This window comes from Pecten maximus, chromosome 15, assembly GCF_902652985.1.
Source record: "Pecten maximus chromosome 15, xPecMax1.1, whole genome shotgun sequence".
Lineage (NCBI taxonomy): Eukaryota > Metazoa > Mollusca > Bivalvia > Pectinida > Pectinidae > Pecten > Pecten maximus.
The window spans coordinates 21,901,944-21,926,944 of NC_047029.1; the positions used below are offsets into that span (position 1 = coordinate 21,901,944).

Consider the following 25,001-nt stretch of genomic DNA (forward strand, 5'->3'; position numbering starts at 1 on the left):
ATGTGACGCGGAGGGATTAGACAAACAATTGATATAACATATTGTACATGGTGTATTGGGCTAATGTATCTACGTCCTATTGATTTCTACACTGAATGGTTTCACTGAGGTCAATTTATGTCTCGCTGTCACATTCCCTGCTACCGTATAGGATATGTCATAGATATACATTGTTTTGTAAGAGTCATGTCGCGCGGCTTAATTAACCTTAATTCCTAATTGACGGCAAAATTAATTGCTCATGACGACAAGAAATTAAGGTGTTTCCATAAATAAGAAAAACAAAGAGGTTGATGAAGAGTTTTTATTTTTTAGAAATTATCAAGCAGCTCGCTCTTTCAGCCAATCAGGATCATCAATACAAAGTGCCACGTTGTTTCTAACTTGATCAACAAAAATAATTACGGAGAAATAAACAAAGCGGACATCACAATATTGCGTATACTGTCTAACCATTTCAAGCTAGACCTATCATCATTTCCGAAAGGTGATATTAAAACATAATACCAAAACAAACAAAAAACAAAACAAAAATCAGTCAGAAAAGAGATTTTCAAATTTTATTATCATTTGATGCAGAAAAAGTAATCGGTCAGTCAATCGGTTGTTCGTATTTCGAGTCACCACGCTAGAGACCCGTCACCGACATCTTCAGTCACCATCGGAAGGCAATGCCGGATTACCGAATCCGCTCCCATTGCCTGCTGAAAAAATAGCGGGATTATTAAAATACGAAATAATATAAACAACCGAATCTGGCCTACTTATGTAGTTTAAAGTAGATATAAAAGGTATTATGAAGAAGTGCATTAAGTTTTTTTCCCAATATTAGAAGTTAATTGAATATTACTGGAAACTCGCCTATTTTGGCTAGAAAGGTTTGCTTACACCACATTAGCAAAATAAATAATATTTCGGTGAGTAATTGAATATCTCATTTATTTAACAAATAAACATTTAAGATCTGCCCTTAGTATCAGATTCCATAATGTTGTTTCAGTTTGAATGCTACATAGTTTAAATAATGTATATAAACTACATCACATACATCAAATTAAATCATATATGAGATGAAGAAAGGATGTGTAAAGATTGCTTTACTAACTTCTTTTGACACGATGGTTCCCTACACTGTCGTCATTGCCCCCAATGATTCCGCTATCATGGTCAATGATACCTGTACATTAAATAAGTAAATTAGATTTTAATCTCAAAATATAAACTGTAATTGTCATTTATTAATTAACAACAGAAAACATAATATATGCAAATACACAAACATAGGCTGGTATTTCAATTCTAACATGCCAGTACAAGTTCTAAAACGCAGTAATCGTTGGACATAATTATTGAAGTCAATCATGAGATGAGAGAGGAGGACTCGCAGCATTTGACTACATTCTCTTCTCTCAGCTTTTAATTGATCTTCATTGAAATACATATGAAATGTCGAGTTTGCGTTAGAATTTTATTAAATTGATTGGGCCTTCCGAAGGATCGGATAAAGTTTCCTTCACACGATGTATTCTAACATGAAGACAATTTATGTTTCACCAATTATCAAAAATGCTGCACCACGGTATTATAACTCATTGGACAAAGAAGATACAATGTAGGAGAGGACACATGTTAACCTTACTACGTGACATTGGTTTTCCTGTCTACTCAATTCTTACATTTTTATGTCAGTAAACCCTGGACATCTTCTAGCTGTTCTGAAGACAGACCTCACCACTCACAGTTTGTGAAAGTTATCTATCAGGTCACCATATTGTAAACGAATTGCAAAAGTTTCTAGTTACATAAATGTAGTAACTACATTCAACAAACAATTGATAAACAAAATATGTATAAAGCTGCTGATAAAACGCGTCCTATGAATTAGAGAGCACTATTAGACTGGTAAAACGTTTTCTCTGACTTTTAAGAATTCAGTTTATTTCATTTTTTTTTTAAATATGCATATTTATAACCGGTAATTTGCGTTTAGTATTTTTCACATGACAAATTGGAGATGTAAATGTTTCTTACCTTCGTTACATCCAACACAGGCTAAGTTGGCGCTAGATAAAAGTCCAAACACCAGAAATATTGTAATGAGATAGACAGACTTCATTTTGAAGATTGTTTTCCTCTTACGCGACCTTTAACGTGTAATTTCTCTGTGAAGATTGAAAATTCACTCCCTTTATATATGACCAGGTCAAATTTACACATACCAGAAATTAATTAAATCTTCAGGGTCCACTACAGAATCGTTCAGGAACACAAAATGAATATTGTTCCATTCGAGCCAAGATGTTAACAGTTAATCACTAGATAGATTGATAAGTAAACATGCCTGGTAGACATTGTTGTTTGAATCAGATCCGGTACAAAAGAGTCAGCGTGGAAGGATTATGTTAATTCAATCTAATGTACCGCTATTCAGGGAAGCTGATGTCAAATTGTATGGTATATCCAGCAGATGGTCAAGACGGATGTTGTTTGTTTGCTAACGAAGAGCCAACTTCATAGTATCTTAATGTATCAGGAATCTCTATCTATCTATCTCTCCTTTTCTGTGTTTCTGTCTCTCTCTCTGTGGTTCTGTCTGTCTGTCTCCCTCTCTCTCTCTCTCTATCTCTCCCTTTCTGTGTTTCTGTCTGTCTATCTCTGTCTCTCTCACTCTGTTTCTGTCTGTCTGTCTCTCTCTCTCTGTCTGTCTGTCTGTCTCTCTCTCTGTCTATCTCTCTCTGTCTCTCTCTCTCTCTCTCTCTCTCTCTCTCTCTCTCTCTCTCTCTCTCTCTCTCTCTCTCTCTCTCTCTCTCTGTTTTGGTGAAACTTGGTGCACTCCCTTCATTAAATTAGTATTTACAATTAATGAACAAACGAAATAAACATCAATCAGCTTAAATATGATACTTTTTAATAAGCTTTAAGCTGACAGCAAACTTATCACTCGATAAGGCAAACAATGCACATTTTATAGAAACAACATGAAATACAAATGTAACATGAACATAACGTCACGTGGCCATGGAAGAATGTCATGTGACTGCGGCAGTGATATGACGTGAAAAAGCACTGTTACCTGACTAACGTCAATGACACAATGGAAACAAAATCACGTGACAATAAGGAAACTGTTATTTCTATTAACATTCCACACATGCCATGAATAACATTTAACAATTTAACGCTTGGTAGATTGTATTTATTGGCAAGATCAATGCAATCTGGGTGACAGATAAATAGAATGACGCCCGTTAATAAATGCAACGTTATTAATAATTGGTAGCGTTGTTTTTATGGCCTTTTACCGGCGCCTGCGCACCACTTCGCTCTGACACAAATTAAAACCATTAATAGGATAGCTAATCGCATTAATCATAGTTTTCCAAATCATTGGTTATTACAAAGATCATGCTTGTACTAAGTTCTCGAGCACTATACGAAAATCACAGTGCACATGAAAATGCCGCGTTACAGTAATACTTTAAGTATGGATATTCTGGGTTTTTTATGATTCTTGACGCACATAAAAGATGTCTACGTGAATAGGCTTAAGAAACATTTAAATGATTTTGGTGTTTATCTTAGACAACTAAATTGATAATTAACTTATTCATTGTGAGAAATCCGTTACGCTTACATCGCCAGTCAGATCGTTTGTTTGTTACATGTACATTTTGTATATAATGAAATAAATTATAAAATCTATAAATAAATAATCAATTATAAAAACAACATCCATCATGGTACTAAAATGTGTTTCTTATTTGTTTGTATGACGCCTCTTTGTTGTAAATGTCTAATTTTAACTATCATTAAACACATTCACACATGTACATATACCCTGTATCTGTTACTTCAAATACCATCTATTCTCCTTGAATCTATCTATCTATCTATCTATCTATCTATCTATCTATCTATCTATCTATCAATTTATCTATCTATCTATCTATCTATCTATCTATCTATCTATCTATCTATCTATCTATCTATCTATCTATCTATCTATCTATCTATCTATCTATCTATCTATCTATCTATCTATCTATCTACATCCGTTAATTCCCTGTCAAAGTCCATTTACATCACATCACAATGATTCAGTATGATATATATATATATATAGTACTTCATTCATTTTTATCATCTGCCATATTTATCGGCCTATAATCCCGACAAATTACGCCTAACATCACAATATTCATATAAAATAAAAAAAAAATTGTGTTTAAATCATATCCTATTGCATATGACGTAAATTCAAGTTATTAGTCAGCTCTTAAATATAAATTGACGATTTATGTTTTCATTTCGGATTTCAAATACGATGTACAGTATACTCGAAAGGTGACACTATTTCTTATTCAGTCCAAAATGGTGACAGAACTCTTATTCCATGACTGTTATGTCTTCTTGAAATCCGGAAAACAATTCCCGAAATTTAAATGACAATGGTACCTATAGTTGCAAGATATCACTTTTTTTGGTCCGATCAAGTAAAATGTTGAATACAGATAATAGCGACACTCATAATTGGATGTTCCATTAAAGCTCATCTTTCCTTGAGAAAATGTTTCTCAAACCAGGAATCTTGCCCAGTTCTTTCTCACTTAGGAGACCATCGCGATCTTTGTCACCTGCCTGGAAGGCCATTTGGACAATTTGCCGTACCATGAACTCGTCTTCAGGGATCGGGAACTCTTTCGTCTTTGATGCAGCTTTCAGCTGGTCCTCAAACTATAAAAGAGAAATAATATATTAATATCATTATGTAATAGCATTAGTCATTTCCTTCGTCTAATGCAGCATTTGAAGAAATCTCAGGCTTCAATGTTAAAAGACATGCAATTGTACATGACTAACCTTATTTCATACATTGCTCGTTATAGAAATATATATGATTACATGTAAATTAATGTGATTCAAACGTAGGAGATATTACTTCTGGCACTCACCTCGTTTGTATCAATGAAACCGTCCATATCCAAATCCAATCTCGAGAAGGCGTCGGACAGATGTATCCCACCCTGGATGTCATACAACTCCACCTCGAATATTACTGTCGCCTTTCCGGGTACACCACCTGAAATAGGTCATTTCCGATTTTAGTTTCATAACAAATCAATTTTAAACTTAATACTGTAGCAACTTAATTGATTCAAGTAATAAAAACAGATGAAAGTATGTAACTTCTACTGTTTGGTAGATTTTCATGTTAAATAACTGCTTTTCTTTCTACTGATGACACATATGGTACGTTATCTAACAAATATAAGAGAACCAAGAAATGTGTATACAAGAAGCAGAGGCGGATGAATCGAAGAACTTGTGAATCAAATTCAAACATGATATTTATTGTGCATGTACATTTATTTTTATTTATTTTCTTGATTTTCGATCGATATTGTTAATGTTTATATAACTGTTCATCGACCTCATCAAAACGATATAAAGGTACATGTACAATATGAATGAATCCTAGATATAGACCTCCTTTATATATACATGGTTGTAATACATAATAAGTAGGTTGTAATATATAACATAGTAACGCAATTGACGAAGGAAAACAACTGTATGACTCGTGCCCTCACCAGGCCTCGAACTCACGATCATCGGCACCCAATTGCCTAGCCAGAAATACCCGCAGCCTATACCACTACGCCACATCGGCGTTCTTAGAAAAATTATACATGGTTGTAATATGTAAACAATACTTATTATTATCTATTCATAATGGTAGAATACTAAAACAGAAAAATGAAATATTTTGATAGATAATCTTACCGCGTCCCTGTGATCCGTAGGCGAACCTTGGCGGGATGGTGAGTTTTCGCTTCTCTCCGACACACATGTCTATGAGACCGATGTCCCATCCCTTGAGCACCGTCTTACTGCCGAGCTGGACCATTATCGGATCGGCACCACTTTCACGACTGTGAAAACATCATTAGTTGAGAATGAGTGAATTGTGCATCTGGTACACATATATTTTGTTAGGTTATTTATGAACGAATTGGTCGTTCAGTATATATAACGGCAATGTACATTGCATGTTTAATGAACTTCGTGGTTAGATTTCCATAATGAATGAAGTGGTATAATTTCGTAAATAATCTAATTTCACTATTTTTAAGTATACCAATGTTTACCCGAAATCAAATATTATGAGGAAAACTAAAATATAATCATTACCCACCTGTAACAATCATCACAATAATTAACCAAAAATAAATTTTCATTGATACTGTAAAATGTAGATCGATTTGACCTATATTTTCTGCTTCACTGATTCTGAAAATATTTTGCGTTAAGCGGGAGAATACGCATATTATTCTAACATATGTCTCTGCTATTTTAAAAATGCTTTCTGTAATCGAGACGCTTCAATTTCTTAAAATACAATGTAAGATTTTAATTCTTTACCTCGAATCAAATTTGGTGCCGTCTTGTAAGTATCCGTCAAAATGGACTTTCAAGACATCCTTTGCTTTAGATTTCCGGGAACATCCAGCCTCAGACGGACCGACAATCACCTCAATTTCCACTTGCGGTAGATCACCCTTTTTATCGACTCCATCTTCTCCTGCTAAAGTAACTGCTATAACAACTACAAGTATTAAAGCTTTCAGAATTTTTTTAGGTCCCATAGCTACGTTTGAGTGGTCTGAGTGTCAAAATGAAACTGACCCCTACACCGATGTCCAGTCCGATATTGTTGACCGGTCATATTTGTCAAAATCAAGCGTTTCACTTCATTGACTTTCAGGTACACGTGGATCGCCTCTGTCAATCATGTCTGTTAGTACACCCCGGCCCGTGTTAGATGATCCGGGCCCCCGGGCAGACATACTAGGATCAGGACGTCCCGGTATATACATAGACCAATGCACTAGAGTCACACTTCCGTGTGTCTACGCCCTAAGGGGTATACTTTTAAATTCTTTTTAATAAAATTATAAACATTTGCTTCATAGCTAGTGGTATATATATACATATATGAGTTTAATGAAATAAGGAAAAGATATATCTTAAAGCCGATTCTTGACTACTTTATCAAAACTAAACATTCATGATACCATTTATTTTATCCTAGAAGATAAGTGTGTATTACATAAATTATCTTAAATCTTTTTGGAAGAGATTTGCCGGAGAGTAAAAAGAGCATACATCCTTAAGTTAATATTACATATCATAATATCGAAATATTTTCGAAAGAAATTCTCTGAAAGTCAAATAGTATACCTCCTAACGTCAATATTACATATGAATATCATACAGTCGAAATCTTTTGGGAAGAGATTTGTCTGTTCAATACATGGTGATAGGTCTATATAAGAGTTTCCGACACGTGTTTCTCATTCCAGTTGTTTTCACTTTTCATTGTAATAACACATACTTGAATGATGAAAAAGCTAGGTTCGACTAAATTACAAACTACATTCGTAACATCTCGGTTTTTACAGAGAGCCTTGTGTTCCGTCTGTCGGTTTGTATACCATGATATCACGTTCTCACCTTGTTTGTTAACCTTGAGACTACGTTCTCACCTTTGTTTGTGTAAATGAGATCTCACTTTTGCATTGTTTGATTACCATAAAATCATATTTTTTCGCCTTGGTCGTGTACAATAAGATCACACTCTTGCATTGTTCGTGTACCATAAGATCACATTCTTGCATTGTTCGTGTACCATAACTTCACATTCTTGCATTGTTCGTGTACCATAAGATCACATTCTTGCATTGTTCGTGTACCATAAGATCACATTATCGCCGTGTTTGTGTACCATAAGGTCACATTCTTGCATTGTTCGTGTACCATAAGGTCACATTCTTGCCGTGTTCGTGTACCATAAGATCACATTCTCGCCGTGTTTGTGTACCATTAGACCACGTTCTCACATTCTCACTTTGCTTGTGTACCATGAGATTACATTTTCATTTTGTTTGTGTACCTTGAGATAACATTCTTGCTTTGTTCGTTTACCATGAAATCACATTCTCGCCTTGTTCGTGTACCATAAGGTCACATTCTCGCCGTGTTTGTTTACCATGATACCACGTTCTCACTTTGCTTGTGTACCATGAGATTACATTTTCATCTTGTTTGTGTACCATGAGATCAACTTCTCACCTTGTTTGGTTACCTTGAGATCACAACCTCGCTTTTTTTGTGTACCATTAAATCACATTCTCACCTTTTTTGTGTCCCAGGATATCACATTCTCACCTTGATTGTGTCCCATAAGGTCACATTCTCGCCGTGTTTGTATACCATGAGACCACGTTCTCACATTCTCGCTTTTTGTGTACCATTACATCACATTGTCACCTTTTTTGGGTATCATGATACATGTATCACATTCTCGCTTTCTTTGTGTACCTTGAGATAACATTCTCGCCGTGTTTGTGTACCATGAGACCACGTTCTCACATTCTCACTTTGTTTGTGTACCATGAGATCAAATTCTCACATTGTTTGGTTATGATGAGATCATAACCTCGATTTTGTGTGTACCATTACATCACATTCTCACCTTTTTTGAGATCACATTAACGCTTTGTTTGTTTACCTTGAGGCCACGTTCTCACCTTCTCGCCTAGTTTGTGTACCAAAGGATCACATTCTCACCTTGTCCGCATTTTTTTTTTCAAATGGAATCCTATAGCACTCGACCCGAACTCTCTTACACACGACCCAGGAAGAGGTGAATCCGGTAATTCTTTGCGTATGAGGTTCGATGGCGCTTTCTTACATTATAAAAAAACATATAGTTGAAACTGATAATTATAAATAATAACAAACTGTTCAAAGTTAAATTTTTTAATCAAGAAGAGATACATGTACATGTATTTAGTGTAACATGCAGAAGATTCCGAGCCTTTATGGACTTGTCTGAGAACAGTTGGCTTACATCCTTTTTTCTCGGAGTTACCTCCCTTATATAGTGATTCCAGGACAAATGAAAATTGTCAACAATATTTTCTCCCGGTCGCACTTTACTGCTTGTTACAGATTGTCTGTACGGATATGCAGTATTCAAATTACTGTATATGTATAGAATGTATGTCTATTAAAATATTAAAGTCAAAGTTAGAGACTGTCTCTATATTTCTGTAGTAAGCTAGCCTTCTGCATTTGTTATATTTCGGTAACCAAACATTGTCGGGAGTAACCTAGCCCATTCAAAATAACGATGGACGTTTATTTGATATTTAAACTACACTTCCTACACTTTTAAAAGTCATTTGAATAATAATGGGTTTAATAGGCTTTGATTATTATTTTGTGAGATGAAATCCCATGAAAAAATAATATCGGAAATCAGTATATGATTAATATCATTTCGGTATTTCTTGTTAACATAAAACAGTGTTGTATTTTGCCAATTTTCATCTGTCCAAAATTTCTTTGGTTAAGCATCACGGATAACGCAAAGAGAAAAGGAATGCAACGCAGCAATAAATTACAATGACTAAACTGAAAGCAAGCCATTTAACTCCTTAACGCGGAAACAGAATTGGTCGAATGTCAAAGCCTAGTTTCCTTCCGTATTAAATTATATTTCATAACATAGCTAAACAAATCATGAACGAGCATTATTTGTTTTTAATACCGAATTTGCAAGACATGGTAGGACAAATGTTCATGCATTTTCAGTTTTGTATCGGATGCTGGTTGGTCTACTTCCGATCACGTGTCATTCAATTTAACATCGAACTGCACCCACCGGTGGTAAATATCGTGGAATAAGACGCAGTTTAAATGGCATGGGGTCATATCTTTTCCATTCTGTGCTCTGATTTTGATACCGAAATGTATTTAAACATCTATAGTACGTTGTTTTTCAGATAACTAATTTACCTATTTTTTTTAACTATGTGGTACTCGGACATCAAATATAAAACTTCTGTTTCAGTCTACAAACGAAAACATACTAAATATGAGAATTGTCATATGTAATCAATAGAAACAGTTATCGAATTTCTCTTAAACTTAACTTGACTTGATACAATTATCGTCTTTGTGGTAAATATGAATGTTTATTTATTAAAGAACTGATATTGCAGTCAATCTAGCAGAATGTTAAGGCTGTTTTACATAACCCCATACTTAAAATTTCAAAACGTAATTTCTATATTTTTGTTTTGTTTTTTGTTTTTGTTTATAACTAAAATTGTCACGGTTGACTCTGTCCGGTATTTTAAATGTTTTTTTTTTTTTTTTCTTTAAAGAACTCAAAAATTCACGTGCGCGTCTTAATAAAAAAGAACTCTACAGCTCTTCCTTTTTCGGTGTTTCGCTTTCAGCAGTCGCTTGCTTTTCCATTTTATCCATTTTAGCAAATAGTTTTTCTAAAGCGTCTTCGTGTTCAGGGTTGGCCTTGGAGACTAATGGGGAGTCTAGGTATTCTTCAAGGTCAAGACGACCATCCCCATCCTTATCGGCAAGTCTGAAAGCCTCCTGTATGACCATTTCCATTTGTTCTAGAGTGGAAACCATAGGAAACATCTCAAGCCCCTGTGCCGCTATCGCCATAAACTGAAAAAAAAACATTATACGGTTAATTTAATTTATCAATTTCAGTGTTTAAACACATTTGTATTCATATGGAAATATAACATTTTTGTACTTAACTTTCCCCGAGGAACTCGTCTACGCTCTGAATTCCCTTTGTTGTTTAATTTATGAATAACCGATTGATAATTAAATTCACTATATTCGACAAACTGTTGATATGTGATTAGGAATGGTCTCGTTCAAAGATAGATAATTTTCCTTTAATGTGGTATATGATTAAATATATGTCATGCAGTTGGACTGTCGGGAGAGATCGTGAAACACCAGGACATGATCATATTTCAGTTAATCGGACACCAAGCTGTCGACACATCCTGAATGGTTTATCGAAGACCACAACTTTCTCGAAATGGAGTCGTTTTACTAGGCGGAAGGAGTAACACACCTTGGTTATATATTGGATGTAATGACAGATAGGCGAGCAACAATAAACTTATTACATCTGGATCATCAAATCGTACGGCCAAAGTAAAATAAGCCACATGTGTCCTCGATGACCTTTGCCGCATGTACTGTCATCGAATGTTCAATTGTCGAGAATAATAACAATATGGTGGAACTATAGCATGATCTACGTAATTACCTGCGCCACAGACAATTTTCCGGATTTATCAGTGTTTAGTAAGTTAAACACCATCACGTGATCAGGGCTTTCCTGGATTTCCTGGAGTTCTACGACATACTCAAGCGTGGCATTGGCCGATACTTCGAACCCTGAAATCAGTAATGGAACAACAGCATTACACTGTATACGGTTCTCGTTAGAATCAAACGCTGGCCTTTTGGTCAATATTATTTTTAATTTCCCTGATAAAGACATGTAAGTAGTAGCAGAAATTAAACCCAAACTCTTAGTAATGATACAAAAGACAAGTAGCAGAGATTCAAAATACAACATTTTTACAAGTGATGGGATTGTGAAGAGTTACAGTTTCAGAAGTCTTCATGTACCACTAATATTAATAAAAAAGCACTTACCGTTTTTGGTGGTGAAGTTCTGTCGTCGACCTCCGCCTGGTAATATAATTTTCCTTGTCTCGCCAGCACACATATCTTCCATAGCGGTTTCCATTTGCTCATCGAGTTGACCTCCACGGTGTTGGAATATGTACGGCTGCTTTGCTTTCAAACTGTTTTACATAACAATTAACCAATATTTCATATACAAATAATTGAAAAGCAATATTAAAGTATGTAGGTATCATAATTATTGAAAAGCGATGCTAACGAAATCCAAATAACACTGCCAGGAAATCATTTTTATCTGTAAGAAAGAAGCGACAATTGTAAGAGAAAATTGAATTAGACCTCCAAACGTGTCCACGTTTGCTATCATCTTCCACTGCAATGCGTATGAAATACAAGCAGGTGCTGTGAGATTATAACACAGCTTAATCACGTGACCTCTATTGTGACGTCAGATATTATTTTGTCGAAAAGAAACAAAATGACTGACAATAAATAAGTGTTTTAACTAATTAAAAAAATATTATAACTAATTGACACGGAACTGCTACTGAAATGGATCACTGTCGGATGTGCCGACAGGCAATATATCACAATACTCGGAGCAGTTGAGCCTATTAAACAACTCGTGTATGGCAAATACGTCACATCTTGCCCAAACACCTTGCACAATTCCACTTGCTGAATAAAGCAGGTTTGAAGTGTATTGGTATTTCGGATAAATCAAGCTCGCTTGTCAGAGATAGAAATGTCCACTACGAGACCATGGCACAAGGTGGTAGTAAAACATTTAAAACATTTTGCGACAAATAGAACTCAGTATGTACAACATATCACCAGTATATAACTTACTTAGAATCGAACACCTCCCCGGTGGAGAAAATTTTCCCCTCCATTTTCATCAACATTATGTCTCCTGCTTTCACTTTCCGGAGACAAAATTTTGGCTTTTTTACTACTTCCATCTTCATTTCTTCCGGTTCCGGTAAATCTTCGGCCAAGGTGGAGACCGGAAACAAACTCCCGAGTAACATCATTGTTACACCGAACAAAACAAAAGAAGAGAAATGCTCCATTGTGATTCAAAAGTAAAACTTCAAGTCAAACTGCAATAGTTTCTTTGGAAAGATAAACTTGAAGCAACATTCAGGATTTTTGTTAAGTCTTTGGAGAGTGCTTTGCCGACGTTCAGTGTGCAAATGACGGTTCATCTATGTCGGAAAGGGTAGCTAGCCCGATATTAACCACAACCCACAGATAACACGTGTTTCTTAGATCAGACTTACACGTTTCCTTCGTATTTTTAGGGGTTCCCCATAGGGAATTTGTCATTTTCAACAAGGGAATTTTTAGCAGCGATTCTAGCATTGTACCCAGAAATAATTCTGGCAAAAGGAGAAATAAGCACAGAGTTTATATCATATGTATCACTGTAAAAACTAAAACGAACTAGGGCAGTAAATTATTAAACAATTCCTTAATGAAATTTCGCTACACGATTTTCTTTAAATAGTAAAAGAGAAATGTCTCTCTTTTAAGTAATATATTTCGAAATTCTATGACCAAGACACCTTTTTAATATGGTTTTGATGGGAAGCATTTTGTCAGAGGCATCCATATCAGCCCACTATATACATACAACGATTCTCTATGTATTTGAATATTTCTTCAGTATTTTGCAATTTTCTTTCCTTTTAATGACACACTATCAATTCTATGTTTTCCCTACTGTCCCCACGATCCGTATTCACCGATTTCCGTTTACATATTTTCGTAACCGTTCCATCATATAGTGAACTACCGAACGGACATCTTGTGGCTTTGCACTGAATACCCAATTAATCCGTACATACACTAGGCATGTACATGGTACCTGGTGCCTTTACGAGTCCACAATACATTAACCAAGATACATTTTATCTTCAACAAACAAATGCAATAATGACCACTATGCTACATAAAATTATGCTGACATTTAGAGGGAGATGGCTTGATATAAGCTTTAAGCTTGTTTCCAGATCCTTTTGCTAATTGTAAACTGATATTTTGTATTTTTGTATGCAATATCTATGAATTAAGTAAAATACTGTTTAAACTAAAAGCAATAATGGACACGAAGTGACCTGTCAGACCTTTATAGGTTCCAGTGTATTCTTTAGACAAATTAAAACAAAAACAAAAACAAAAACAAATAAGCAAATAAACAAACAAAACAAAGCCCTCCTCAATAATAGTCAAACTATTTGATGAAATATGTCATTGTCAGTTAGGTATTCTGATATAATTATGATAGAAATGACTTGATATCTTCTTTAAAATCCAGAACTCCGTGTTGTAATGTTCCGACAGTTACATATGTAAAGGAACAAGTGTAACGATATGTTTTTCTAACCTTGTGATATAGGCTGATATAAAAGACACTGCTAAAACACATTTAGATACGAATCGTAGTGGAACATAGAGCTGAATCATACAGCTGTTTCGAGGATGCTCAAATATAAACATATATAAACATATAAAAATTTACATTATCTAATTGCGAGTTTTTAGTGTGATGTCAGACATTGAAGAATATCTTTACAGATTGCGATCCTCCACGAAAACCCGTTCATTCCAAACAGATCTGCTTAAATGTGACTCATCAATTGCCATACATGTGTTAATAATAATGAACTTTGCGAAGTAAAAATGTTGATGGATGATAACCTATAATTAAAAAAATTGAATTCGGTCAGCAGTGCAAATGTTTAAATCCCATCTTTGCTGTAACATACAGACGTTGATATGATTAATATTATTACTTTGGAATAAATCTTTACCGCTTTTGATCAATATACCTGAACGAATATATTCTGATTGGGAAGTCATTTAAAATGACATTAGTCTTACTGTCTACATTGTTATCTTTTGGGATTTTCCAGATATGACATCAAAGACTTGTCTTTGTACATCTGTACTTGCAAATATAAATAGATTTATGTCAGACTGAAATTTAATTCATTTATTTCCAATATGGAATGTATACCTATTTTATATTGATCCTATACCCCGTTCACACGTAAACGACATATCTGTTCTGCCCGATGGACATTTTTTCGGAAACCAGACTAATCTTTGATCAGCGGGGGTATTTGAAAACGGTTACTGATCGGGGAGTCAATCAGTCAATCGGTGCATCTGTCTTTTTTTTAACAACCATACTGAAAACTGCTTAAAGGTTTTTCAATAATAATATATTTCCGTCCCTTTGACCTTAGCCAATTTTAATTTTTGTTGTTTAAATCATTGGGTTTTATTCCATTGGTTTGTTTACTATGTAATAAATAATCTTGCCTGTACACCATTTCTGATGTGTTGTTTACACACTATCAATTTGTTAAAAGTACATGTATGTATGTGCAATTGTCCACCCCAAATTTGCTGTTATGTACATATGAGTCTAAACTATAAAGTGTACTTTTGTTTGAGTTTGTGTTAAATGTTGTTCTAATTTTTTTTTTTATAAAATGCAACATAAAAAGGTCCTCTATTTGTAAATTAATGACGACCTTCCCTGTGTGCGAGATATTTGTGAATGATAATACGGTTGGTTTTGTTTTGTATGGTTTAAGGTCCTACCAACAACTATGATCAATTAAGGACGGCCTTCCTTTTGTGCAAAATGTACGTGTGTGGCGAGCGTGTTTTGAAAGTCTGTGGTATGTTCCTGTTTGCCCAATTGCGAAACACCAACAGGTGAAACATCGTTTAAGACGGGAAAAACATTATTGAAGACGGGAAAACATCATTGTAGACGGGTAAAACATCATTGTAGACAGGTAAACATCACCGTAGACAGGTAAAACATCACTGTAGACGGGTAACACATCACTGTAGACAGGTACGTAAAACATCACTGTAGACAGGTAAAACATCACTGTAGACAGGTAAAACATCACCGTAGACGGGTAAAACATCACTGTAGACGGGTAAAACATCACTGTAGACAGGTAAAACATCACTGTAGACGGGTAAAACATCGCTGTAGACGGGTAAAACATCATTGTAGACGGATAAAACATCACTGTAGACGGGTAAAACATCACTGTAGACGGGTACAACATCACTGTAGACGGGTAAAACATCACTGTAGACGGGTAAAACATCATTGTAGACGGGTAAAACATCACTGTAGACGGGTAAAACATCACTGTAGACAGGTAAAACATCATTGTAGACAGGTAAAACATCACTGTAGACAGGTAAAACATCATTGTAGACAGGTAAAACATCATTGTAGACAGGTAAAACATCACTGTAGACAGGTAAAACATCATTGTAGACAGGTAAAACATCACTGTAGACAGGTAAAACATCACTGTAGGCGGGTAAAACATCATTGTAGACGGAAAAATAGCACTGTAGACGGGTAAAACATGACGGGTACAGCATCAATGTAGACAGGTAAAAGTATCATTGTAGACAGTTAAAACATCATTGTAGACAGGTAAAACATCCCTGTAGACAGGCAAAACATCATTGTAGACGGGTAAAAGTATCGTTGTAGACAGGTAAAACATCACTGTAGGCAGGTAAAACATTATTGTAGACAGGTAAAACATTACTGCAGACTGTAGACGGGTACAACATCATTGTAGACGGGTACATCACCAATGTAGACAGGTAAACAAAATCAATGCAGGCAAGTAAAATATCATTGTAGACGGGAAAATAGCACTATAGACGGGTAAAACATGACGGGTAAAACATCAATGTAGACAGGTAAAACATCATTGTAGACAGGTAAAAGTATCATTGAAGACAGGTAAAACATCATTGTAGACAGGTAAAACATCACTGTAGACAGTTTAACATCAATTTAGAAAGTTTAACATCAATGTAGACGATTAATACATCACTTAAGACGGGTTTGCGTTTCTAGAAATCGTAAGTGATGCCGGGGGAAACAGAGATGTTCCGTAATTTTAGGAGTCATCATTGATGCTGTGGGCAACATACAGCTGTATAGTACTTCCATGACCAGTCAGTAATTCTAGAGGCATCACATAGCTGTTCCGTCCTCCTAGGACTCGTCAGTGATACTGGGGACAACATAAAGTTGTCCCATCATTGTAGGTGTCATCAGTATTGTTGGGGGCAACATACAGTTGTTCGCACTTCTTGGACTCGTTATTGTTGCTGTGGACAACATACACCTGTTCCACGATTCTAGGAATCGTCAGTCATGCATGGGCAAAATACACATGTTGCTCCGTTCCTCTAGAATTTGTCAGTAATGATTGGGACATCACTCAGCTGTACTCTCCAACTAGGATTCATCAGTGATGCTGGAGGGCAAACTGTGTTGAAGGGAGGTTAAGGGAATCAAGATTGGCCAAGAGAAACGCTATTAATGTCATTTAGATAAGAAGGAATTTATTTCCGAAATATTACCACTTTGGTATTTTGTGGATTATGGATATTGTTATAGAACACTGTGTATAGTCTATAAAATTAGAATTGATCTTAACAAATGATACAAAATAATATGGAAGGAACATATTTCCCATAATAAAACCACTTGGGTATATTTGGATTGAGGGTATATCTTTGTATTGTTTTTTTTTTATATCACTCTTCAGAGGATCGGCTGAGAGAACACTAATTTTGCTATCAAACTGATTATTCGTATCCTTTCCCCCATTGCAGCCAGTTCCCTTGTTATTGGTACCAAATAACACATCTTATATAAGTTGTCATCTATAATCTTTGTTTCAAGATGTTTGAAACGCGTCCCTTGGATCATCTCAAGATGGCCGAGTGGTTAAGGTTAAGGAATGAAATTTTAAATTGTGTTGAAAACCATAGACATTTAGGTGTAACTTTTAGTTCAGATGCAAAGTGGTCTCTACATATATCAGAAATCAAAAAAAGCTTGTATGAAACAAATATCGGTATTAAGAAAATTTAAATATTTGTTGAATAGAAAGACACTATTGCGGATATACAAAGTATTTGTGTTGCCAGTATTAGAATATGCATGCGAATTATGGGATGGTTGTTCTCTGACAGACGTAAACAAGCTCGAGCAAGTCCAACTAGAAGCAGCGAGAGTTATCACAGGCATGCCTTCTTTTTCTAGTAAACAATCTCTATATAAAGAATCCCAACTTCAACTATTATCAGAAAGAAGAAAATTAAAGAAACTTTCACTATGTATAAACTTCATAATAATCTAACTCCTTCTTATTTAAGTAATCTACTTCCTCCAAGAGTAGGGGAGCGTAATATGTATAATGTCAGAAATAACCAAAACTACACTGTCCAAAATTATAGATTATCCATTTCTTATGAATCTTTTTTTCCGTCTACTGTTAGGTTATGGAATAATTTACCAATCGATGTCAGAGAGCAACCATCCATCAATTGTTTTTAATCTAAAATCCAACACAACCTTGACGCGTTGCCTTTATTTTATCATGTAGGAAACAGAAAGTTAAATGTTTTACATACAAGGTTGCGACATGCTTGTAGCAGTTTAAAATATGATTTGTTTCGAGTTAATATAATTAATGATCCATCATGTGAATGTGGAAATGAATGTGAAAATGTGAAATTTTATTCAACAACATTTCTCAATATTGTAATGTCACAATCAATGTTGTTCTTTGTGGTTCTCCAAACCTGTCAGACGAGCAAAACGGATATATTTTTAAATCCGTACAGACCTATATTAAAAATAATAATCGGTTCTAAGGTCACTTAAGAATATTTCACTTCAATAGATCCCCCCTCCCCCCACTTTATTTTGTTATTCTTTTCTTCTTCCTGACTTTTTAGCTCTCCTCTTCTTAACAAATATCTAACTCTAGAAAACTTAATTGGTGATAGTGTATATTATTGTAGATATGTTATAGATATACAATGTATTTTGGGAGAAGGCGTTTCTAAGTTGAGATAACTTGTGCCTTATCCATGTTGTTATATTGAACAATAAAAATATGTTTAAATCAAAATAAGGTGTCCCGACACTTTATCACTAGCCCTCCACCTCTGGGTTGCGAGTTCGAAACCTACGTGGGGCAGTTGCCAGGTACTGACTGTAGGCCGGTGGTTTTTCTCCGGGTACTCCGGCTTTCCTCCACCTCTTAACCTGGCACGTCCTTAAATGACCTTGGCTGTTAATAGGACGTTAAGCAAAAACAAACCAAATATAGAGATATTCAAAATTTGAGGTTTGCTCAATCTAATTAAAATATAGATCCTCACTCGCACTCCATTACATGAACTGGAGATTTGCTATAAGTGAAAATTCAATATCAACAAAAACGAAAATTTGAATTTCTTTGACTTGTAGGATAGATGATTTGGTATATATACCTATTGCAAGGCCATCTATATTGTTTTCTTTTACGCCACCGAAAATACATTGCATATTACTATGCTCACGTAATGCTATTGTAATTTGTTGTCTTAACATCTCACTACTTGGTACATTTTATATCTTTATAATTAGTTCAGTCATTAATAAGATCTAATCGACGATACGTATTTAACGTTGTTATTGATATTAAGCCATGACAGAGTCGAATTTGCCTAAGGTTATACACGAGTTCTATCGCAGTGGTGTCGCTTTAGAATCTTTGTACACGTGTACTATTTAGGCATACCCGTCAATGATGTCTTCCGCCTTCCAGCGATTAACTCCCCGAAGGTACACTATGACAACGCGGTGTGTGACATGTAGTTCTTAAGCTGCCGAAGTGCAGGAAGTATTAGAAGTCTCTAATGATCTGTGATGTTCCTTATGGGAATGTGACGCGATAGATTATGCAAATTTATCTCCTAGGACACACCTATATTTCTCCGTCCGAAAATAAAATTGTAACACATTGACGAAAACGTCAGGAGTGAGATTTGGGACCTACCTCTTGTGCTGAGTGCGAAGATAAACATATTAGTTTTCATTCATTATATATGAGATGTCTTTTCAGTAGCGTATTCTATTGAAATTCCAAATTAATTTGGTGTTATATTTATTGAAAAAAAACCCAAGAAGGATTAAGATGAATGCCGGTAAACTGTTGATATATTTAATTTTTATTATGCTAATTGTGTGGTATACAGCAATTTGGTCACTAGTTTTTAAAGTGAGGGCAGATACCGCACTTTCTGATTTCACCGTAAAGACTATTACAAATAGCGGCGAATGTCTTCGAAAGACAAAGGTTGACGACAGACTTCTGGTTCGCTACGTCATAAAAATTCACGGAACCGACAACGTCATTGAGTCAAGGTTGGTATTTTAGATTTTGTTTCATGATTTTTCTTAACGCTGTCATGATAAAACATTGTGAAATTGATTTAAATTCTTTTCTTAGCAGATGTTGTTGATCCTATACAATTTTGTAAAAACTATCACATATGTCGCAACATATATGAACCTCAGTGTTACAAATGTAGTTTTGATTTAAAAAGCAATAACATTAGACTAACGGTTGATCTTGTTTTTCTGTAGAGGCAATGTTGATATTTGTTGTTACAATTTGTGTTTACTACGAACCGATAATGTGTACATTGTTTAATGTATAATCGAATGTACCAAATCTTTTGTCGCGCAACACCTGAAATCAGATGGGTTATATAACTTAACAATTGTGTAGGGCATTTTGTATGTAAAATACATAATTGATAATCAACTAAAGATATATTATATTTTTTATTATTTATCTTCAGAACCAATGAGGATTCTCCGTTTGTCGTTCACCTCGGTCAATTCGTTGATATCCCGACGCTGGAACGAGGCTTGTATGACATGTGTGAAGAAGAGTCAAGGTCAATGGTCGTCCCCCCGTTGCTAGGTTACGGGACTAAGGATAGCCAAACTAAAAACGGTACGTATACCTGTTAATACTTGTGTCGCCATATAACCGACAGTAGCTACATGAACTATAATCTAAGTCAGGTGACATCAACCGTGCGTTCCTTTATCGGGTTCGTACCAGTTGTACCGGTACGAGTATGCTGTAATCGCAATGGGTCGCGTTGTATCAGCGGAACCGATTGGGTTCTCGTGGATGTTTTTTTTTCAAACGTATCATTTGGATCCAAAATGGCGGGATTGCGATTCTTTATTTGTCATGGCAATGTCCTTTTTGTTAAAAAAACTCAACGAGACATGGACTTTCCATTTGCGATGAAATATTGACAAAGAAATAATTATATTATTATATATATGTATGCTTGACGGAACTATTCAGGTATTGATTTTACATCCGTTACGTTGTAAAAAAGAAAAATGATAACGTTTTATGTTTGTTTATTAAATTGCAATCCATTATGATTCCGTGCCTATTTGGTACAACTGGTCCCGAACACGATAAAGGAACACACGGTAAGCGTAACAAAGACAGACATTGGCCACTCATCCCTAAGGCAATGTCCATGACGTCAGACGTGTTTGTTGATAGGCATGAGGGTTATGTTGTCACCTAGTTATCATTCTGAGGATGCTAATTAACCCATATTAGATTTGCATGGAAGGTGTCGTAAAAGAGGCGGAAGACGGTTACTATTATGGAACATCTTGTCTCCATACGCTCTAAAAAAAACTGTTCATATTTTCACTCGTCTCATCGATTCTGTAAGCATGTCGGGATTTCCTGACTGTAGTAACTGTAGATATGATACTTGAAGTTGTGCGATACAGTTGAATTCATTTTGGCTAAACTATATCTAATTGTGAAAGGTATGTCTTTGTAAAACACTGAAACAAGTGTTGTACGCAAAGGCAAACCTTACTTACCAAAGAAAAACCTTTCAAAGGTCACCCGCTACTGTTCGATTTGTTAAATACAAATTTTAAATTACTTAATATAGATACAATATGCATATTAAGTGCACTTTGATCCATTTAATGTCTATCGAATGTAGTTGTTACTGATTATTTGTATTTGTGTATAATCTCGCTATATCGAACGCAGTTGAAATATTAATGGTTAAATATTAATTTTCAGGTAACTTGGTGCCCGGAAATTCTACACTACAATACGAAGTCACACTAGTAAAAATATTTTCGAAAGAAACTAACCCAACACAAAATACAGCAGAAAATTTCAAACGCAATGAGGGAATTGAAGAAAAGGAGGAAAAAGCCGCGTCGAGCGAAGACGACAAAACAAGAGAGGAAGGATCGAACCCCAAAGAAGGAACAGAGCCCAACAAGGCGGACGCTTCAAAGGAGAAAGACAGATTAATTCTTACAAATGTAAGTTGACAAGTGTGTATAATAAAAAAAAACCCACAGAAGTATCTGCATGCTATGCACATCGTAGTATAACCGAGGAACGAGATTGAGTAGATTAGATTATAACTCCCATTTTGATTTTAAACAGTGCTTTCAGGCGATTAGAATTTCCCTTACCACCCTTTCGGATCAGCATTAGTTACGAGTCTTGGGAGGACGAAATAGTTGAATATTTTTTACCTGCGATTCAATTACAAACTCATATTGGATGGTGATATTCACTTATATATTTTCATAAACCACAATGCAAATCTGTGTGGATTTACAAATGAGTCCAGGGAGAAAAGATCCTTATCATCATCTTAAATTGTATTTAAAGTAAAAATAACGATTTTTTTTTGTTTCTAATTCGCTAGTACATTTATTCATATATCGCTCTCTAATGATATTTGTTGTCAAATCTATTTATATTCTCAACTGTCGATAAAAGCAGTCAGTTAATAACATACCTTGTTTTACTAGATGATGGGAGATGCCATGAAAGCGGTGATCACAAGCAAAGAAGGCAAAGGAATAGCTGGCATGGCCAAAAAGATGATAGGGGGAATCTTTGGTGGAGGAGGGGGCGGTAGCAAAGGCAGTGGTATAGCAGGGTTAGTGAATCAGCTAGCGGGAGCCATGGGCAGCGGAGGATCAGGGGGTGGAGGCGAAGGTATGGCAGGGTTGATGGGCAAGCTAGCGGGTGCAATGGGCGGAGGAGGTGGAATGGATGGAATGATGGAGCAGCTCGCAGCGGCTATGGGAAACCAAGGGGAGGGTGGGATGGACGGACTTTTGGGCAAACTCGGTGAAATGATGGGGCAGGGAGATGGGAACAAGGATGGCCTAGCGGCCATTATGAGTCAACTTGGTGGGGAGGGAGGGGGCTTAATGGGCATGATGGGACAGTTGGGAGGTTCAAATGGAGGAAAAATGGCTGAAGCATTAGCAAAAATGATGAAAAACCAAAAGGAGAAAATGAAAAGAAGAAAAACCGAGTTATGAGGAAGATGAAAGACTTTATAGAAATTTAATATTTGAACGAATTTCTTCAGCATATAAACCAATTTTTTATTGATAATTCATCCATGCATATCATTTTTGGTGTGAAATATCCTTTGTCACAATAGAGTAACAAAATAATGAATTATGTACGATACGGTTTTGAAAGAAACGAATGTGTTAATCAATTTGAACAAATTCTTAATATTGACTCGGATTGCATTTTAGAGATATTCTTGTTAATGTTATAGATTTGTATATGTACGTTTTCTTAAAAGGAATTTAAAAGTCATGGTATTTCTCTCATTACAAATTACGTGGATATGATATAACTACAAAAATAGTTACAATCTGGATATCATAGCATGTACATGTATGATTACAAACACGATAAATACCATGTTGTCGTGGTTAAACATTAACTTATCACGAAGTCTTAATACCGAGCAATCTAATTTCCGAATACTGTAGAGGGAACATACAGGTTCATTATTTTGCGACATTTCTCTTCTCTATTTTGTGAGATGTTGTTATTAAACTTGCCGATATAATCTTTCTTCTCTAGAATTAATGCAGTTTTCTGTCGAATTTATTGTTTACCTTCCTCACTACACGCCCAATAGCATTAACTGTCTATGATCTAATATTTCATCTCATATGTACGTATATTTATATATATATATATATATATATCCAAAATGAATTTAATTCCTTTTGTGTATGCATATCTTGTTGTTAATATGTTTTATAAATAAACTTATTTAATTTGTACTTTTGTCGTTTTTTCGCAGTTTTTTTTTCAAATTGGTTTTTCAACCCACCTCAAATCATCTACATTTAAGAGGTCACGGTACATTAATTCAGCATATATACATGTACCAGTTATGCTTTCATTCATGTTGCCATAATGGCATAAAAATTAAAGTTTAAGAAGCCTAAGGTCAAGATGTTCATCCAGATATTAAATGTGATTTGGTAAAGCTTTATATTTCATTCGTCTCGACATATATTTTACAACATATCAAGTATTATTGTTGTTAAAGTATGGTAATTATATATTTATTTATTTCATGAACATATTTCATCAAGTCCATTAAATTACAGGAAATAATGTAATTTTGTAGAAACATGAAAATATCAATTAAGTCTAATTGTTTTATCACGTAACAATATACCGAAGTGCTTTAAGATGAGATGAAATGTGATGCAGGTAAATATCTTATTCAATGTCTACAACTGTTATAAGTAATAATATAGGTATGTAGAAAGTCATAGAGATAGCTAGACAATTAGATATGTATTTTAAACATATTATTAACTCGAATTGAAAAAAATTAAATCGGCAGAAAAAACATAACTAAAACAATTCTCATAAAGTTGGCCTCATTGTAAGACAGCAAAGGAAGCAATTGTGTTTTAACTAAATGATAACAAGTGCTATTATCGTAATGGTGAAATATTACATTATTATATTATACACTTTGCGTACATCGTACGTTTATCGTTGACTTGTAACAGGTAAACATGTTCCCCGGATGTGAGATATAATCTATCAGAGTTGAGATTACCCAGAAGGCATCTCTGGGTGATCGGTTGATGGATTATCTACAAACTTAAACTGTCAAGCGCATGTGACTATAATATATACAGGTGTCGACACTCCTGCTAAGGACAGAATATCCCCGGGTGTACAAAGTTTATATCTAAAGATATGTTTAATGGCTGCATGTTTGGTAAAGTCATATCCTTATAGTTCTTGTTGGATGTGCCAATATAAATACATTGTACATATATTCACACGTTTGCCTTATTTATGAAAAAATCAAACATTACTTGGTAGAATGAAAATGAATATCAATATAATATGTCGTCTTAAAGAACCCAGACTCGGATGCTATCTACTTAGTTTCGATATAGTATCTATACTATGGACGGACCTTTCTGTTAGATTTGGGTTAGCTTGGTTTGGTTTTATTTGTTTAACGTCCTATCAACATCTAAGGTCATTTAAGGACGGCCTCCGTACGTACTATATGCAGGCGTGTGGTGAGTGCGTATGTGTTTTCGGAAGTTCCTATGTTCGTGCTAAGTCTCCTTGTGATAGCCCGGAACTTTTACTTAGCCAAGACAGATAGGCTGGGCATGAACATTTGTACGTTTGTTGTAAGAACGACAACTCTTACATACG

At 35.2% G+C, this 25,001-nt stretch overlaps 3 protein-coding genes and 1 long non-coding RNA gene across 6 annotated transcripts; 1 reads left to right on the forward strand and 3 right to left on the reverse strand.

The window, feature by feature from the left end:
* Positions 1–294: 294 nt before the first annotated feature.
* Positions 295–2,580, reverse strand: LOC117344261. Its single transcript, XR_004536136.1, has 3 exons — positions 2,032–2,580; positions 1,106–1,177; positions 295–704 (listed from the first exon to the last, which is right to left on the reverse strand). It is a non-coding gene; the product is annotated as an uncharacterized LOC117344261 (long non-coding RNA).
* Positions 2,581–2,891: 311 nt separating this feature from the next.
* On the reverse strand, positions 2,892–6,724 carry LOC117344138 (FK506-binding protein 2-like). 3 transcript variants are annotated; one of them, XR_004536121.1, is made up of 5 exons: positions 6,424–6,724; positions 5,785–5,933; positions 4,953–5,080; positions 4,480–4,734; positions 2,892–4,446 (listed from the first exon to the last, which is right to left on the reverse strand). XR_004536121.1 is itself a non-coding variant. In XM_033906786.1 (4 exons), exons 1-4 carry the CDS (start codon positions 6,645–6,647, stop codon positions 4,543–4,545), a joined length of 693 nt encoding a protein of 230 aa, XP_033762677.1. In that variant the 5' UTR covers positions 6,648–6,724; the 3' UTR covers positions 2,892–4,542. The 3 variants fall into 3 exon arrangements, 1 of the variants encoding a protein (XP_033762677.1); XR_004536122.1 differs by having other exon boundaries at positions 2,892–3,850; positions 4,082–4,734; XM_033906786.1 differs by having other exon boundaries at positions 2,892–4,734.
* Positions 6,725–8,807: 2,083 nt separating this feature from the next.
* On the reverse strand, positions 8,808–12,884 carry LOC117344333 (peptidyl-prolyl cis-trans isomerase FKBP14-like). Its single transcript, XM_033907063.1, has 4 exons — positions 12,400–12,884; positions 11,560–11,711; positions 11,165–11,295; positions 8,808–10,542 (listed from the first exon to the last, which is right to left on the reverse strand). Exons 1-4 carry the CDS (start codon positions 12,621–12,623, stop codon positions 10,276–10,278), a joined length of 774 nt encoding a protein of 257 aa, XP_033762954.1. The 5' UTR covers positions 12,624–12,884; the 3' UTR covers positions 8,808–10,275.
* A 6,413-nt stretch (positions 12,885–19,297) lies between these two features.
* On the forward strand, positions 19,298–23,543 carry LOC117344276 (signal recognition particle 54 kDa protein-like). The gene is made up of 4 exons (XM_033906968.1): positions 19,298–19,822; positions 20,263–20,420; positions 21,543–21,793; positions 22,295–23,543. The coding sequence occupies exons 1-4, from the start codon at positions 19,593–19,595 to the stop codon at positions 22,814–22,816; spliced, it is 1,161 nt and encodes a 386-aa protein (XP_033762859.1). The 5' UTR covers positions 19,298–19,592; the 3' UTR covers positions 22,817–23,543.
* Positions 23,544–25,001: the final 1,458 nt, after the last annotated feature.

Excerpts from the sequence above, each read along its gene's own strand:
- LOC117344333 (XM_033907063.1), bottom strand. The coding sequence starts at position 12,623 with ATGGAGCATTTCTCTTCTTTTGTTTTGTTCGGTGTAACAATGATGTTA. Across the intron at positions 11,296-11,559 it reads GAACTTCACCACCAAAAACG|GGTTCGAAGTATCGGCCAAT; the intron begins GTAAGTGCTTTT and ends TACTGATTTCAG. Across the intron at positions 10,543-11,164 it reads GAAAATTGTCTGTGGCGCAG|TTTATGGCGATAGCGGCACA; the intron begins GTAATTACGTAG and ends TTTTTTTTTCAG.
- LOC117344138 (XM_033906786.1), bottom strand. The coding sequence starts at position 6,647 with ATGGGACCTAAAAAAATTCTGAAAGCTTTAATACTTGTAGTTGTTATA. Across the intron at positions 5,934-6,423 it reads GGCACCAAATTTGATTCGAG|TCGTGAAAGTGGTGCCGATC; the intron begins GTAAAGAATTAA and ends ATGTTTTCACAG. Across the intron at positions 4,735-4,952 it reads GTTTCATTGATACAAACGAG|TTTGAGGACCAGCTGAAAGC; the intron begins GTGAGTGCCAGA and ends TCTCTTTTATAG.
- LOC117344276 (XM_033906968.1), top strand. The coding sequence starts at position 19,593 with ATGAATGCCGGTAAACTGTTGATATATTTAATTTTTATTATGCTAATT. Across the intron at positions 20,421-21,542 it reads GGATAGCCAAACTAAAAACG|GTAACTTGGTGCCCGGAAAT; the intron begins GTACGTATACCT and ends ATTAATTTTCAG. Across the intron at positions 21,794-22,294 it reads ACAGATTAATTCTTACAAAT|ATGATGGGAGATGCCATGAA; the intron begins GTAAGTTGACAA and ends TTGTTTTACTAG.